Source organism: Portunus trituberculatus, chromosome 6, assembly GCF_017591435.1.
Source record: "Portunus trituberculatus isolate SZX2019 chromosome 6, ASM1759143v1, whole genome shotgun sequence".
NCBI lineage: Eukaryota > Metazoa > Arthropoda > Malacostraca > Decapoda > Portunidae > Portunus > Portunus trituberculatus.
The window spans coordinates 2161389-2177053 of NC_059260.1; the positions used below are offsets into that span (position 1 = coordinate 2161389).

At 42.4% G+C, this 15665-nt stretch overlaps 2 protein-coding genes and 1 long non-coding RNA gene across 3 annotated transcripts in view; all 3 read left to right on the forward strand.

Moving 5' to 3' along the window:
* Positions 1 to 2285, forward strand: part of LOC123518389 (glutamyl aminopeptidase-like) — a 13577-nt gene extending 11292 nt beyond the window's left edge. The window contains 3 exon segments of the mRNA XM_045279199.1: positions 162 to 275; positions 615 to 723; positions 1365 to 2285. Of these exon segments, the coding sequence (XP_045135134.1) occupies positions 162 to 275; positions 615 to 723; positions 1365 to 1523 (382 nt within the window). The 3' untranslated portion in view covers positions 1524 to 2285.
* Positions 2286 to 2815: 530 nt separating this feature from the next.
* On the forward strand, positions 2816 to 3576 carry LOC123518394. Its single transcript, XR_006678777.1, has 2 exons — positions 2816 to 3016; positions 3387 to 3576. It is a non-coding gene; the product is annotated as an uncharacterized LOC123518394 (long non-coding RNA).
* A 925-nt stretch (positions 3577 to 4501) lies between these two features.
* Positions 4502 to 15035, forward strand: LOC123518397 (chloride channel CLIC-like protein 1). The gene is made up of 10 exons (XM_045279212.1): positions 4502 to 4768; positions 4892 to 5031; positions 5748 to 5864; positions 7039 to 7161; positions 7835 to 7957; positions 8318 to 8485; positions 8698 to 8846; positions 9094 to 9233; positions 9860 to 10038; positions 14550 to 15035. Exons 1-10 carry the CDS (start codon positions 4645 to 4647, stop codon positions 14775 to 14777), a joined length of 1491 nt encoding a protein of 496 aa, XP_045135147.1. The 5' UTR covers positions 4502 to 4644; the 3' UTR covers positions 14778 to 15035.
* Positions 15036 to 15665: the final 630 nt, after the last annotated feature.

Below are 15665 nucleotides of genomic sequence, written 5' to 3' on the forward strand. Positions count from 1 at the left end.
TCACATAAATAAATACACACACACTTTTATAAACCACAAAACACACACACACACACACACACACACACACACACACACACACACACACACAGCATCCTTATCCCTTCTCTCTCACTCACTCTCTCTCTCTCTCTCTCTCTCTCTCTCTCTCTCTCCCTCAGACTGTTGGGCTTGTCTGCTAACGAGAGTGTGGTCAGGAGCCAGGATTACTTCTCCATGCTGAACAATCTCGCCAAGACCCCCTGGAACACTCACCTTGTCTGGAGTTACGTCAGGTGAGGCGGTGGGCGGGGCGGGGGGGGGCAGGTTAATTAGTTTACCTGGGGGTGGGGAGAGTTGGGGTTTGGTGAAGGGGGTTGTGATTGTTGTTGTTGTTGTTGTCACTTTTGTTTTTTGTTATCATTGTCATTATTATTATTATTATTATTATTATTATTATTATTGTTATTGTCATCATCATCATCATTATTATCACTGCTACAACAACAACTACTACTACTACTACTACTACTACTACTACCACCACCACCACCACTATCATCATCACCATATTACTACCATTATTACCACCACCACCACCACCACCACTACCACCACCACCACCACCATTGCAGGTCACACTGGGATGAGATGGTCGAAAGGTTCACTCTCAACAACCGCTACTTGGGCCGTATGGTAAAGTACGTCATTACAAGGCTATACTCGCCGATTCACCTGCGAGAAGTAAGTGTATTTGTTTACCTGTTTGTATTTGTATGGGTGTATTTGTATGGGTGTAGTTTGTATGGGTGTATTTGTATGGGTGTAGTTTGTATGGGTGTGTTTGTATGGGTGTAATTTGTATGGGTGTGTTTGTATGGGTGTAGTTTGTATGGGTGTAGTTTGTATTCTTTCTTTCAATATTTTGTTATCATAATTTTTTTTTTTTTTTTTTGTAAATCTGTATATATATTTTTTTTTTTTTACTTATTCTTCTTCATTTGGTAGTGTATTCTCTCTCTCTCTCTCTCTCTCTCTCTCTCTCTCTCTCTCTCTCTCTAGTCATCCTTCCATCATTAATTTACACTTCCGTCACTCCTTCTCTCTTTTCTTCAATTCTTCCTTCACACAATCCCTTCCTTCCTTCCTTCCTTCCTTCCTTCCTTCCTTCCTTTCTTCACACCACATTCTTCCTTCCCCTTCCTCACATCCTGCACGGGAACTGGCATGTAAGTGGACATTTCTATTTACCTATTTTTGTTACCCTTGGCATGAATTTCCCTCTCACTTAAAAAAAAAATAAATGAAAACATAATATTTTTTTTTCCTATACACTTTCTTTCCCCTTCCTAAGCACATCCTTCACTCCTCTCCCACTCCCACAGGTGAAGGAGTTCTTTGAGGATAATCCTGAGGCCGGGTCAGGCGCCAGGTCAAGGATGCAAGCCGTGGAGGAACTCGAAGGGAACATTAAGTGGGTGGAACAGCATGCAGATGACTTGAATGCATGGCTGGACGACTGGAAACATCAACATAACCCCTAGTTATTTTAGTCTTCCCTTTATTTAGCATAGGTTTTCTTTAAATAGTAATGAAAAAAATAGTGTTCGAGATTTTATCCTGATTAGTGTTAGTTTTTGGTGTATTTTTAATGCCTTTTTATCCTAACTTTTTATTGTTTTTAATGTTGATATTTTGGAGTCAAATTCATAAATGGATTAATAAACACGGACAGACAGGTAGTAGTGAAGGTAATGTCTTTAATGTGGATATTTTAAATTTAATTTCATAAATGCATTAAATAACACAGAGATGGACATTAGTAAAGATCATGTTTTTTTTTTTTTTTTAATGTAGAGATTTTGGAGTTAATTCATAAATGCATTAAATAACACCAACACGGACAAACAGGCAGTAGTGAAGATCATGTTATATAGTGAATAAAAAAAAGAAGGGGAAATTACGTTAAATAGTGACATTTATTAAATTTTGTTAATCTACTTTCGTGATTGTTAAACTTACGATGTTGTTGTTATTGTTAAAAAAAAAAAACAGATAATCGACTATATACACGCACACATGAACGCACACACGCTACAAGACAAACATACATACCCACACATATAAAGACACTGCAGTATTCGCAATGTATATGTATATCCTGTATATGTATAGTAGTCATATATATCTCTTAGGTCTGGGTTTATATTGTGCTCTTGGTGTGAATGGATAGTTTATTTGGGAGCCAACTTTCTGGCAACTGATATGAAGGAAATGGAAGATAGAAAATGAAGAATAGACAGATTTATGGTGTGTTTCTTATCCTGGGTCTCTCTCTCTCTCTCTCTCTCTCTCTCTCTCTCTCTCTCTCTCATGTTTGTACCTTGTCATAATTCAGTTTGTTTTGGTGTATAGCATGATAAATAGAACGAGTGTATTGTCCAGAGAGAGAGAGAGAGAGAGAGAGAGGGGGAAAGAGGGGACAACCTGACGGAGGAATGAGAGGAAGAAGAGAGAGAGGAGGAGGAGAAGTGACACATGCAGAGTAGGAGAAGGAAGAAAAGGAAAAAGAAGGAACAGACCAGCAGAGTAACGAGAGGAAGAAGAGGGAAAAGAGGGGAGCAGAACGGCTGAGGAGAGGAAAGGAAAAGGAAAAAAGAGAAGCAGACAGACCGAGGAAGGGAGGAAGAAGAAGAAGAAGGAGAAGAAGAGGGAAAAGAGAAGACTGATTGGCAAAGTAGCGAGAGGAAGAAGAGGAAAAGAGGAGCAGAACGGCTGAGGAGAGGAAAGGAAAAGGAAAAAAGAGAAGCAGACAGACCGAGGAAGGGGAGGAAGAAGAAGAAGAAGAAGAGGGAAAAAAAAAGAAGACCGATTAGCAGAATACACATCAAGATCAAGATCAAGATGTAAACAAAGAGCGCCAAGCAAGCAAACTGACAATCATTCGTCTATTTTCCGTTCTTTTCCTAATTATTCCACGCCTGACGCTTAAGTTTCCACCGTGCAGTGTTACGTCACCACCGGCACTGCGCGTGGGGTGAGTATAGTGCCATATAACGCCTTATTCACTGTGCTGTGGCTGTGAGAAGAGGGAGTGAGATTTCCCGCCTTATCACGTCTAATTTCCTGTGGTGCTGTTGTTATTATTGTTGTTTGTCTGTGTCTGGTGTTGCTGTTATTGTTGTTTTTGTTGTTGCTGTGTTAATCTAACCCAACCTAACCTACTTGTATTACCTCTTTACCATACGCCAAAAATAAAGAGAAGAGAAAGAAAACGAAAAAAGAAAATGGCAGACTACAGAAAAAGACACAAAAAACCCTGCTAACCCATCCTAACCCACTGCTATCAACACTGTACCATTTACCATTGAATTAACCCATTTAGATAACCCATTAATTTCTTGCAGGTGTTGTGTGGGGACCCGGGAAGGACCACAAAGCCAGCTAAGCCACAGAGAAGCAGAAAGCCAGTCAGCCAGCACTGGGGAGACTGTCAGAGTGGCTTAGAGGAAGAGGAAGAGGAGGAGGAGGTGAAGGAGGACATAGTGGAGAGAAGAGAGCAGGAAAAAGAAGGGAAATTAGAAGAAAAGGAAAAGACTAAGATATATGAGAGAGGGAAGAGGCAAGATAGAGAGGAGAGAAGAGGAAAGAGAAGGAAAAGTGAGAGGAGAGGAGGAAAAGGGAAAACACAGCAAATTTAAAGAGAGAGAACAAAAAGACCGCACAGAGAGAAGAGGAAATGGAGGGAAAATACAGGGAGAGAAGGAAACAGAAGGAAAATGGAGTAAAGGAGAAGAGGAAAATAGAGGAGAAAGAGGGAAAAGACAGCATGGAGAAGAAAGAAAAGGAGGAATTGGAGAAAAAATACAATAAACTGGAGGAAAGGGAAGGAAAATTGGGAAGAAAGGAGGAAAAGGGAAAATATAACAGAATAGAGGGGAGAGGAAAAGAGGAAATGGAGGAAAAAGAAGAAAAATACAAGGAAGAGGAAATTAGGAAGAAAAATATGATAAAAGAAAGAAGAGAAAGAGATGAAGAAGAACAGACTGAAAGAGAGAAGAGAGAAGGAAAATTAAGGGAAACAAAGATGAATGGTGGAAATAATAGAGAAAATAAAGGAAAGTATGAAGAAGTGGAAGAAGAAATAAAAGAAAGAAAGATGGGAGGAGGAAAAACAAGAGAAGAAAAAGAAAATGAAGAAATAATAAGAGAAAAAATGAAGACAGAAAATAAAAGAAGAGAAGAAAAAGAAGAAGGAATAAGAAAAAGGAGATGAGAGGAGGAAAAATAGAAGAAAATGGGGAAATGATAAGAGGAAAAGAGAAGATTGAAAGGAAAACGAAAGACAAAGAAGAAGAAGAAGAAGAAGAAAGAGAAATAGAGAAGACAGAAAGAAAGACAAAGGAAGAAAAAGAAGAGAGAATAAGAAAAACAGAGACAAAAGAAAACAAAGAAAAAGAAGAAAATGAAAGAAAAACAGAGATAAGACAAAATAACAGCAAAGAAAGCAGGAAGACATACAGAATAGGCTACAGCACTAAATTCTCCATCTTCCTCATCATAACAGCATTAGTAACAGCAGCGGCACAGCACAACCCCTTTGATGATGACGATGATGAGTTGGCGTTCTCTCTAAATCGCCTCTACCGTGACTCCGAGGCCGCCATGGACCCCCACAACATGCTGCCGGACCTGGGGGGGCGTGGAGGGCAGGGGGTGCAGGGGAGACGGGGACAAGCTGGCCGACCGCAGGGGAGGAACGCTGGAAAGGCCGAGAGGGAGAAGGAAGGTAATTGTTCTTGTTTCTGGGGGGGGGGGTTATTTATTTATTTATTTTATTTATTTATTAACCTAACCTATCCTATCCTATCCTATCCTATCCAAGTGTCTAATTGATGTATTTCTCCCACAGCAGAAGGAGGAGGAAGTGGAGGAGATACTGGGTGGTGGGCAGAGGAGGAGAAGGAGGAGGAGGAGGAGGAGGTTAAGGGAGCGTCAAAGGAGATGAGTAACTGTGTCTCTCGTCTCATCTCGCTGCAAAACTCCCTTGAGGTGAGATAAGGAGGGGGATTGGATACTGTCTTCTTCTTCTTCTTCTTCTTCTTCTTCTTCTTCTTCTTCTTCTTCTTCTTCTTCTCCTTCTCCTTCTTCTTGCTCGTTTTTTCCTTGTCTATTTATTTTTTCTTGTCTTTTTGTGTTCTTCCTTGTCTTCTTCTTCTTCTTCTTCTTCTTCTTCTTCTTCTTCTTCTTCTTCTTCTTCTTCTTCTTTAATGTTTCAAGTGCTTGGTGTGTGTGTGTGTGTGTGTGTGTGTGTGTGTCTCCAGCGTACAATGTTACAAGAATCATGAAATATTTGCCTTAAGATTTGAGTAACTTTTAATTTGCATATCTGTTTGAATTATCAGAATCGTGACTTTATTTAGTTATTCTCTCTCTCCTTCATTTCTTTCTTCTCTTCTTCTATTTCTCCTTCATTGCCTTTTCTTTCTTTTTTTCTCTTTTTCCTTTTTTTTCTTTCCTCCCTTCCTCATCTCTTTTCCTTCTTTCTTCCTTCTCTCCTTCCTTTTTCTTTTCTTTCTTTCTTTCTTTCTCTCATCTTCCCTCCCTTTATTGCTCATCATCTCCTTCTCTCCTCTCCTCTCCTCTCCTCTCCTCTCCTCTCCTCTCCTCTCCTCTCCTCTCCTCTCCTCTCCTCTCCTCTCTCTCTCTCTCTCTCTCTCTCTCTCTCTCTCTCTCTCTCTCTCTCTCTCTCTCTCTCTCTCACGTAGGAGGAGCAATCGACGTCACTCAAGCTACAGAAGATGCTGGCGAAGGAGGGAGTGCTTGACCTACAGGCTTTCTACAGGCGTGCCACTCAACACCTTTGGAACACTCTCAGGCTGCAGGTGTGTGTCGTTGTTTTTACCTAGTTGTTGTTGTCTTGTCTCTCCAAAACTCTTTCCTTCCTGCCTTCCTTCTGTCCATCCGTCCATCCCTTCTTCCTTCCCTGCCTTCCTCATCTTTTCCTTCTTTTTTCCATCTCTCCAGCCTTCTTTTTCTTTTCTTCTTTCCTCTAGTTATTGGTCATCAGCTTTCCTTCCTTCCTTCCTTACTTCCTTCCCACCTGCCATCCTCCTCCCTCTCCTCTCCTCTCCTCTCCTCATTTGTTTGCTTCAGTGTCTCTCTTGTCTAAACTGTTTGACATTTCTGTGTGTCTTTGTGGAAGGTTAGTCTCTGTGATGTCTCCCCTGCAGTTTTCCTGTCTTCATTTCCTTCCATGTCCTCTGTGTGTGTGTGTGTATTTACCTAGTTGCATGTTACAGGGTTGGAGTGGGGCTCATAGTGACCTGTCTCCATATCTACATTTGTCTAACTCCTTCAATTTGTGCACACTTTCTGCTGCTACAATCTCTTCACTCAAGCCGGTCCAGGTGTCTGCTGTCCTATGTAATGTTCCTCACTCACTGACTTTTCATGATCTTGGAGTGTTCTCTTGTTTGTCTATCCTCTGTCAGTGTTACCAGGTCTTGTCTGTCTATCTGTGTGTGTGTGTGTGTGTGTGTTCGTCTATCCTCCATCAGTGTTACCAGGTCTTGTCTGTCTATCTTTTCCTTATGGTTGTCTATCTTATACATCGTTATTAGGTCCCCTCTCTCCTGTCTGGCCTTCAAAATTAGTAGTTCCATTTCATTGAGTCTTTATTGTGTGTGTGTGTGTGTGTGTGTGTGTGTGTGTGTGTGTGTGTGTGTGTGCAGAGAGGTCATTCCAGTATAGAGAAGATAGAGTGTGGAGGTATGGAGGATGAGGAGAAGGAGGTGGAGGAAGGAAGAGGCGAGTGTATAAAGAAATGCGTCTTTTCTCTCTCTCTCTTCCTCTCTCCTCTTCCCTCTTCACTCTCCCTCTTCCTCTTCTTCCCTTTTCCTAATTCTACTTATCTCACATCTTTAAAACATGTAATATCCTTCCTCCTCCTCCTTCCTTCCTTCCTTCCTTCCTTCCTTCCTTCCTTCCTTCCTTCCTTCCTTCCTTCCTTCCTTCCTTCCTTCCTTCCTTTCTGTTTTAATGATATATCTTCTGCAGGAGGTTGGTGACATCCTGAAGGAGGGAAACACAGCGGTGGTGAGGCAGGTGAGTGTGGTGGTGACCCGGGACAACTGGGAGGGCCTGGAGGAGTATCTGAGGAGTGAAGCTGACCCACACAAGGTAAGGAAAGGAGTTGAGTGGTGGTGAAGTGGTGTTGTGTGATGTTTGTGGTGTTTAATGGTGTTTTGTGGTGTTCATAGGGGATTTTGTGGTGTTTTGTGGTGTTGGTGTGGTGTTTTGTGGTGTTGATAACAATTTTGTGGTGTTGTGTGGTGTTTTGTGGTGTTGATAAGCATTTTTGTGGTAATTAATGGTGTTTTGTGGTGTTGATAAGGTGTTTTTATGGTGATTGTGGCATTGATAAGGGATTCTGTGGTGTTTTTTGGTATTTCATGGTGTTAAAGGATTTTGTAATGTTTTGTGGTGTTCATAAGGTGTTAGTGGTGTTCATAAAGGTGTTTGTGGTGTTGATAAGGATTTTTGTGGTGTTGATAAGGATTTTTGTGGTGTTGATAAGGTGTCTGTGGTGGTTAATGGTGTTTTGTGGTGTTGATAAAGGTGTTTGTGGTGTCGATAAGGGATTTTGTGGTGTTGCAACTGTGACCTACCCAAACACACTCAAATCCCTTCTGTCAATGAGTGAGTGAATAGATGAATGGTGGTAATGGGCAGGCAGATGAATAATAAAGAATAAATGAATAGATAGATGAATAACAGGTGATAATTGACAGAGAAATGAATAATAATGAATAAATGAATGAATGAGTGAATAAGGAAGGGGTCTAATTGGCAGGTGGATGAGTTCCTGCGAGAGGCATTCACTCTGGAGACACCGCCCTCTGACTCATCACCGTCCCTCCTCCAGGCAGCCGTCACCCTTACCCACACTGCCATCCAGGCCGCCAAGAGTCTCGAGGTAAGGTCTCTCTCTCTCTCTCTCTCTCTCTCTCTCTCTCTCTCCATGGACCCTGAGCTTCCTATCCTATCCTATCTCTTGGCTGAACAGGAGACATCTGGGGGAAGGAAGGAGGAGATTAAGAATTAGATTAATATATTTTTCTCTTTTTTTTATTTATCTGAGAGGAGAGAGAGAGAAAAGGGCAGGATTAAAATTAGATTAACTTTCTTTTTTTTTTTTACCGGGGGGGGGGGTGAGAAAGGAAGGTGGGGATTAAAATTAGATTAATTATTTTTTCTTTCTTTTTTTATTTATCAGGGGGGGTTAAAATTAGATTAACTTATTCCTTTTATTCATTTGATCTCTCCGACGGCTCAGGTGTGGCTGTGCGTGCTGTGTGGCGGGTTTGTGGCGCTGGCGGTGTGGGCGGTGGTGCTGTTCGTGCGGGACATACAGAAGGAGCTGCGGTGGGGCTGTGTGCTGGGGATGATGGGCGCTGTGGTGTTCTTCATCTGCTGTCTGTGGCACTGGAGACACATGTATAAGGTGTGTGTGTGTGTGTGTGTGTGTGTGTGTGTGTGTGTGTGTGTCATTTTTGCTGTTTGAGTATTGATGTCCTTTGCTTGCTGTTTTGTATGTCTGTTTCTCTGTGTTTGTGTGTTTGTTTTGTCAATGTGTGTGTGTGTGTGTGTGTGTGTGTGTGTTTTCATTCTTCGCTAGTGTCCTTATGTCTCCTCCTCCTCCTCCTCCTCCTCCAGATGGCAGAGTCGCGGCGGCACGCAGAGCTGGCCAGGAGGGGGTACGCTGGCATCCCTGAGGAGTGCCAGCCGGGTTCCAAGACCTCTGCTGGCACTGTGTATGATTGGGTCAAGGTCAATCTCTTCGGAAGTCCAGATGTTTGTGAGAAGTAAGTGTGTGTGTGTGTGTGTGTGTGTGAGGTTCCATGTTTATTTATTTATTTATTTTATTTTATTTGTTTGTTTATTTTTGTCATCCCTCTTCCTTCCTTCCTTCCTTCCTTCCTTCCTTCCTTCCTCATTCTCTTTTTACCTTCATAACTTTTCCTTCTCCTCCTCTCTCTCTCTTTCCTTCCCTCCCTCTCCTCCTCCTCCTCCTCCTCCTCTTCCTCCCCTTCCCTCCCTCCTCCCCCCCAGGTACTTTGAGCAGCTGATGATAGACGCAATAGAGGAGATCACGCCGGGAATGGTGATTGCAGAAACGGTGTCCAGGTTCCTCTTCCAGCCCCTGCAACACCTCGGCACGGAGAGCGGCAAACTCACCACCAACTTCTACCGTGAGTGGTGGTGGTGGTGGTGTGTGTGTGTGTGTGTGTTTGGTTGATTGGACAGACAGACAGACAGGCAGACAGACAGACAAAAACACAATTTCACACACAAACTAACAAATAAAAGAAAAAAAACATCAAACATCAACAAAACAAATAAAAAAAAACAAGAAAACAAAACAAAAAAAACAAAAGACCTGAAACACACACACACACACACACACACACACAAAAAAAAAAAAAGACAAATCCAAACACCTTTTAAATTTACCATAGCCTCCCCTCTAAACCACCAAAGAAAACATAACAAAAAACACCTCAACCATAATTCCAAACACCATTAATTTACTATAGCCTCCCCTATAAACCCTCATAGAAAACGTACCTCCACCTTAAATTTACCATAGCCTCCTCTTTAACTCATAGAAAACGTACCTCCACCTTAAATTTACCATATGTCCCCTTTTAACCCTTCATAGAAAACGTATCTCCACCTTAAATTTCCCATAGCCCCCCCCCTTTTAACCCCTCATAGAAAACGTACCTCCTTAAATTTACCATAGCCTCCCCTATAAACCCTCATAGAAAACGTACCTCCATCTTAAATTTACCATAGCCTCCTCTTTAACTCATAGAAAACGTGCCCCCTGCGTACCACCTCCACGCCACAGCACTGTTCCTGGGGCTGCTGGTGGTGGTGCTGTTCTATGGGTGTGCCTATGGGATTGACTTCCCCCTGGGGCTGGGTGGATACAGGCCCATGGCGAGGCAGGACTCCACAGCACCTGGGAACTGGGCGGGGCTAGGACGGGAGGTGAGTACAATAGTAGTGGTAATAATAGTAATAGTAATAATTTGGGTGTTGAGAGAGAGAGAGAGAGAGAGAGAGAGAGAGAGAGATGTAATGTCGACTAAAGGAGAGAAATAATTATTGTGTTTATTAAGCAGAAAAGTGTGTGTGTGTGTGTGTGTGTGTGTGTGTGTGTGTGTTATTATGGTGCTCTGTTTGTGAAGTCAGTACAGGGATTTCTCGATTCATGTGAGGGATACACTCCTGAAGGGATCGCATAATGTGAAAATCGCATAAAATGAACATGATTACTGAACTAAACTGTACACTGTTCCAGGTTCTACACTGTACACACACACACACACACACATCTAGCTGGCAGCATTACCACTCGCATATTGACACGTTTGAAATTGCCTTAATGTGAAGGACGTGTGGTGTGGGATGTGTGTGATGTGTTTGGCCAGGCGATGAGAGACCACAGCGGAGAGATGGCAACACTAGCGGTGCCTTCACAGTGAACAATCAAACGCTTTTATTTTTTTTTTTTTTCTCTTTTTTATTTATTTATTTATTTATTATTTTTTTTTTTCCAAGTGGGTTTTTCACAGGAATTTCTGTGTTAAAGGGGATACTTTTTGTGGTACCTCCTATCTCAAAGCCCACCCGCTAGGAAACCGCTGCCCCAAGTGAGGAAGCCCAACCTACACTTTGACCGTGGACAGGATTCGAACCCATGTGCTTGGAGACCCTCAGACCCCAAAGCACGCATCCTTCCACTGTAGCCGTAGTATAGAAGTATATAGTAGTTACAAAACCATCATCATTTTTAGGAAGCCCATTTAAAGGTAAGCTTAATGGACACTGCACAAAGGGACAGTGTGTTGGGGGGGGGGGAGCACCTGGTGACGCTTGGTGGCTGCATCACCTGAACCACACAACTTAACATCCTTGCCATCGTGTTATTCTGAACAATTCGCATTATTTAAAAACATCACAACATTTTTTTTACTTGTGTTATTTCTAAGTTACGCGATCTGAACACGCATAAATCGAGAAACACCTGGATTTATTGTTTTTTTTTTTTTTTTTTCCTTCTTTCTTTTGTCTTATTTTTGTGTATGTTAATTTGTTGATTTATTGAGTTTATTTACTTTGTTTGCTGACTTGTTTACTTGTTTGTTTACTTGTTTTCTTGTTTAGTTGCATGTCTGCCTTGGTGGTGTTGAAAGGGTAAGGTTTTGTGTGTGTGTGTGTGTGTGTGTGTGTGTGTGTGTGTGTGTGTTTTAAAGATATTTTACGTTTTCCCACATGTCAATCTTTCTTCTTCTTCTTCTTCTTCTTCTTCTTCTTCTTCTTCTTCTTCCTCATCATCTTATTATTATTATTATTATTATTATTATTATTATTATTATTATTATTATTATTCGTATTCTCCTCCTCCTCCTCCTCCTTCGTGTGTGTGTGTGTGTGTGTGTGTGTGTGTGTGTGTGTGTGTGTGTGTGTGTGTGTGTGTGTGTGTGTTCCTCTGTGCAGGCGGTGGAGCAGTTGAACCGAGACAGGGAGAAGTTCCTGGAGGAGTCACGAAGGATGCTCACTGACATAGCTAAGGCGGCTGAGGGCACGAAGGTATAGTAGTAGTAGTAGTAGTAGTAGTTGTTGTTGTTGTTATCATATTCTTTCTTTTATTTTTAGTTTTATAATTTTTTTTCTGTTTTTACGTCTATTTTTCCTCTTGTTCATTTCTTTTTCATTCTTTTAACACCTTTTTCTCTTCTTCTTTATTCTTTTCTTCTTATTATTTCCTTTATTTTTGTTAACCCATTATTTTTTTCGTTTCTTTCCTTATTCCTTTTTTCTTTTCCTTTTTTTTTTTTTTTTTTATTACTTTTTAACATTTCCTCGTTTTTTTACTCTTTTATTCTTTCCCTTCTTATTTATTTTTATTTCTTTTAACATTCTTCCCCTTTTCTTCCCCCATCCTCCTTTATTTCCTCCTTATCAGTTATCATCACATTCTTTCATTTCTTTCATTCTCTTTAGCACATTTTTTTTTTTTTTTTTCCATCATTATTTTCCTCCTTTTTATATTATTTCCCGTCATTTTTCCCTCCTATATATTTTTCCCATCATCTTTTCCTTCCTTTTATTTTTTTCCTTCCTTGTATATATTTTTCCCATCTTATTCCTCCTTTTATATATTTTTAATTCTTTTTTTTCTCTATTCTTTTCTTTCTTTATTTTCTTATATTAATTTTAACACTCCCCTTTTTCCTACTCCTTTATTTTTCACTTTTTTTATTTATTTCATCGTTTTTAATACCAATTTTCTAGTTTTCCCTAATCCTTTATTCTTTTCCTTTTTTTTTCCTATTTAACTTATTTTCCGATTTTTTGTTTTTCCATTCTTTTTAAACAATTTCCCCATAGTTTCCCACATACTCTTTTTCCCCTCTTATCAACACCCTTCCCCCCCTTCCTTTTCCTGCATAACACAGTAAATGCGAACCCACGTCACCACCAGACCAACTTGGAAGAGTATCCCTGAAAAAAAAGGAAGAAAACTGGTCTTCTTTATTGACGTGAGCCGTGTTATCATGTAAACATTCGTCAGCTGAGCCCTTGTCAACTTCGCCACCTCCCACGATAACAATAACAGTAACACGTGGTTGGATCATTCATTACTAAATTTATCTGATTTATTTTTATTGTCCTGGATTTGGTGTTTTTTTTATTTATATGTTTTTTTATTTTATTTATCTATTTTGTTTTATTTATTTAGGTATTCTATATATATATATATATATTTTTTTTTTTTTTTACTGGCGTTTATATATTCATAATTCATTGATTGATTTATATTTAACGTTTTGTTTGTGGTTGATGTACATACTTTTCATTTATTCATTTGTTTATTTGTATTTTTAGATATAATTAACAGAGTATTTATTCCATTTACATATTCGTTGTTATATTGTTAATTTATTTACACTATACGCTATCACATAACATTTCTCGTCTTGTCTTGTTACGTAATCTCTATATTGAGCAAAGGTTACCAGAAATGTCACTGGTTATATATTTGCATTATAATTCCACATCTTGCCCTTGTTTTTAATATATGTGTGACCTTTCATTGCTCTCGAGACTTTTTATAGAGAAAAACACGAAAATTAAATAAAAAAAACAAATAAATAAATCACATCTTATATAAACCCATGTAATGAAAAAAAAAGTAGAAAAAAAAAACGAAAAGTACACAAACTCATAAATAACCATACACATCACCCATACACACCATACATTAATTTGTTACCCCGTAAAAAATATTGAGAAACTTCGCGCCTTCCTGTCATTCGGCCCCGCCCTGCCCCACTCCGGCCGAGCCCCCTCCAGCTCCCCTCCACAGCTGTAACTACCTCGTTTAGCACTCTCTTGGGCCGGCCGGTTAGTTAGCACGTGTGTGGGTGTTAGTAGGGGTGTCATGGGGTGGTGTGGGGGTGGGGGGTGGTATGATAAGAGCGTGAGGAGGTGGGGAGGGTGTGGTGTGGTGTTGTACAGTATGGATTAGTGACGTGTGGTGTGTTCCTGTGCGGTGTGGTGTGGTGTAGCTTGTGGTGGTGCATTTCAAGGGTTATTCCAGCCTACACCAGCCTCTTGTGTCATTTTTGTTACGTGTTTATGGGTGTTTGATTCTATACCAGCATATTCCAAATTTTTTCCATCTTGTCACCATTCTCAGTGCTCACTTTAGTCTATACCGCTCTCCTCAGCCTACACCAGCCTCTCACAACTTTTTCCAGCTTATACCAGCCTCCCACAGCTTTTCTATGCTTATACCAGCCTCTCACAGTTTATACCAGTCTTCCCACAGCTCTGCACAATCTATACCAGCCTCTCACATCCTGTACCAGCCTCCCAGAGCCTTTCTACACTTATACCAACCTTTCACAATCGATGCCAGTCTTATCACAATCTTTCACAGCCTATACCAGCTTACACCAATCTTCTCACAGCTTTTCACAGCCTATACCAGATTCTCATAGTCTATATCAATCTCTCACAGTCTTTCACAGCCTATACCAGCTTTCTACAGTCTATACCAGTTGTCCCACAGGTTTTCACAGCCTATATGAGCTTGTTCTAGGCTATACCAGTGTCTTCAAGGGGTATACAAGTCTCCTGCATGCTCTCATTGCTTATACCAATCTATACCAGCCTCCCACTGTCTATTCCAGTGTATATCAGTCTCCCCACAGCTTCTCACCACCTATATCAGTGTTTGCATAGCCTATTCCAGCCTCACTAAGCCTACACCAGCATCTCTCGGCCTATATCAACCTTTCTCAGCCTACACCAGCCTCTCTCAGCCTATACCAGCATATACCATCCTCTCTCAGCCTACACTAACTTTCCTTCCAGCCTGTGCCAGTGTCTTGCCATGTTTCATTATGGGTGTGTGGTGTGTGGGTGGTGGGTGGTGCACAGCTTGGTTAGTGTGGTGGTGTTGGTGATGAGGTGTGTGTGTGCCGCAGGGTCCGCAGCAGCTGGTGGTGACGTCGTCTGGCATCCTGGAGGCACAGCTGGAGCGGCTCATCTCCCGCCACCTGGACCACGCCATGGAGCCGCAGCATCAGGGGGTGCACACCATCACCTCCACCCCCCTCCGGTCCCACAGCCAGTCCACCACCAGGGACATGCTGCAGCAGAACAGCCCTGCCCTGCTGGGTGACCTCCTCCTCCTCCTCCTCCTCCACCAGTGAGGAAACGAGCAGCCCAGCGGTAGTGGAGGGGCGGGGGGACACCCAGGCTCTGCCGGTGGCCATCGATGCGGTGCACCGTCGCGTGGCCGGCACCCCCGCCGTGCGCTACCTGCCACCCCGCACCCCATCCCGCCCCAGCAGTGCCACCACCACGCCCAACGCCAGTGAGGCCGGCAGCCCTGCCGCCCACCGCAAGAAGGCAACCAAGTTCCTGAGGATGTTCCGCAGTGCTGAGGCACCACCCAGCCCACCGCCCTCCCCCTCCGCCAGCACACAGTCCCTGGGCCAGGCTGGCCTGGACGAGCCGGACCTGGCTGCCCCGCAGGACAACAGTAGCTTCCTGGCTGAGGTGCGCAGCGTGCTGGACCTCTCCAACAACTCAGGCTCCATCAGCCCCACCAGCCCCACCGCCCAGGACTGAGGTGAGTGTTGGTGAATCTGTGCCACACACATTACTGCTGCCAGTATTGTTGATGTTGCCAAACCTAAATAATATCTTTTCCCACAGGTGGCAGTGTGTCAGTGTTGCCACCACCACCGTCGCGCCTTCCCTGCCACCCCACAAGACAGCGGCGGCAGCAGCAGCGGCGGCATCTCCCACCCTGAGCCCTGAGCCACAGAGCTCTGAGCCCTGAGGCAACCTCTTAAGCCATGTAAACACACACACGCCAAATTAGCAGTAAGAGTCGCTCAGCACTGCATACACGCTGCCATGACTGTGTGTGTGTGTGTGTGTGTGTGTGTGTGTGTGTGTGTGTGTGTGTGTGTGTGTGTGTGTGTGTGTGTGTGTGTGTGTGTGTGTGTGTGTGTGTGTGCTGCAGCTGTGTTCTGGGCATTTGTGGTTGTTTTGAAGCACTTAATGTGGGTCTTTCATAATTTTACAGTGTG

Bases quoted from the DNA above. Each gene is read 5' to 3' on its own strand.
- LOC123518397 (XM_045279212.1), top strand. From the start codon at position 4,645: ATGGACCCCCACAACATGCTGCCGGACCTGGGGGGGCGTGGAGGGCAG. The intron at 7,162-7,834 runs GTAAGGAAAGGA...TCTAATTGGCAG, and splicing joins GTGAAGCTGACCCACACAAG to GTGGATGAGTTCCTGCGAGA. The intron at 8,486-8,697 runs GTGTGTGTGTGT...CTCCTCCTCCAG, and splicing joins ACTGGAGACACATGTATAAG to ATGGCAGAGTCGCGGCGGCA.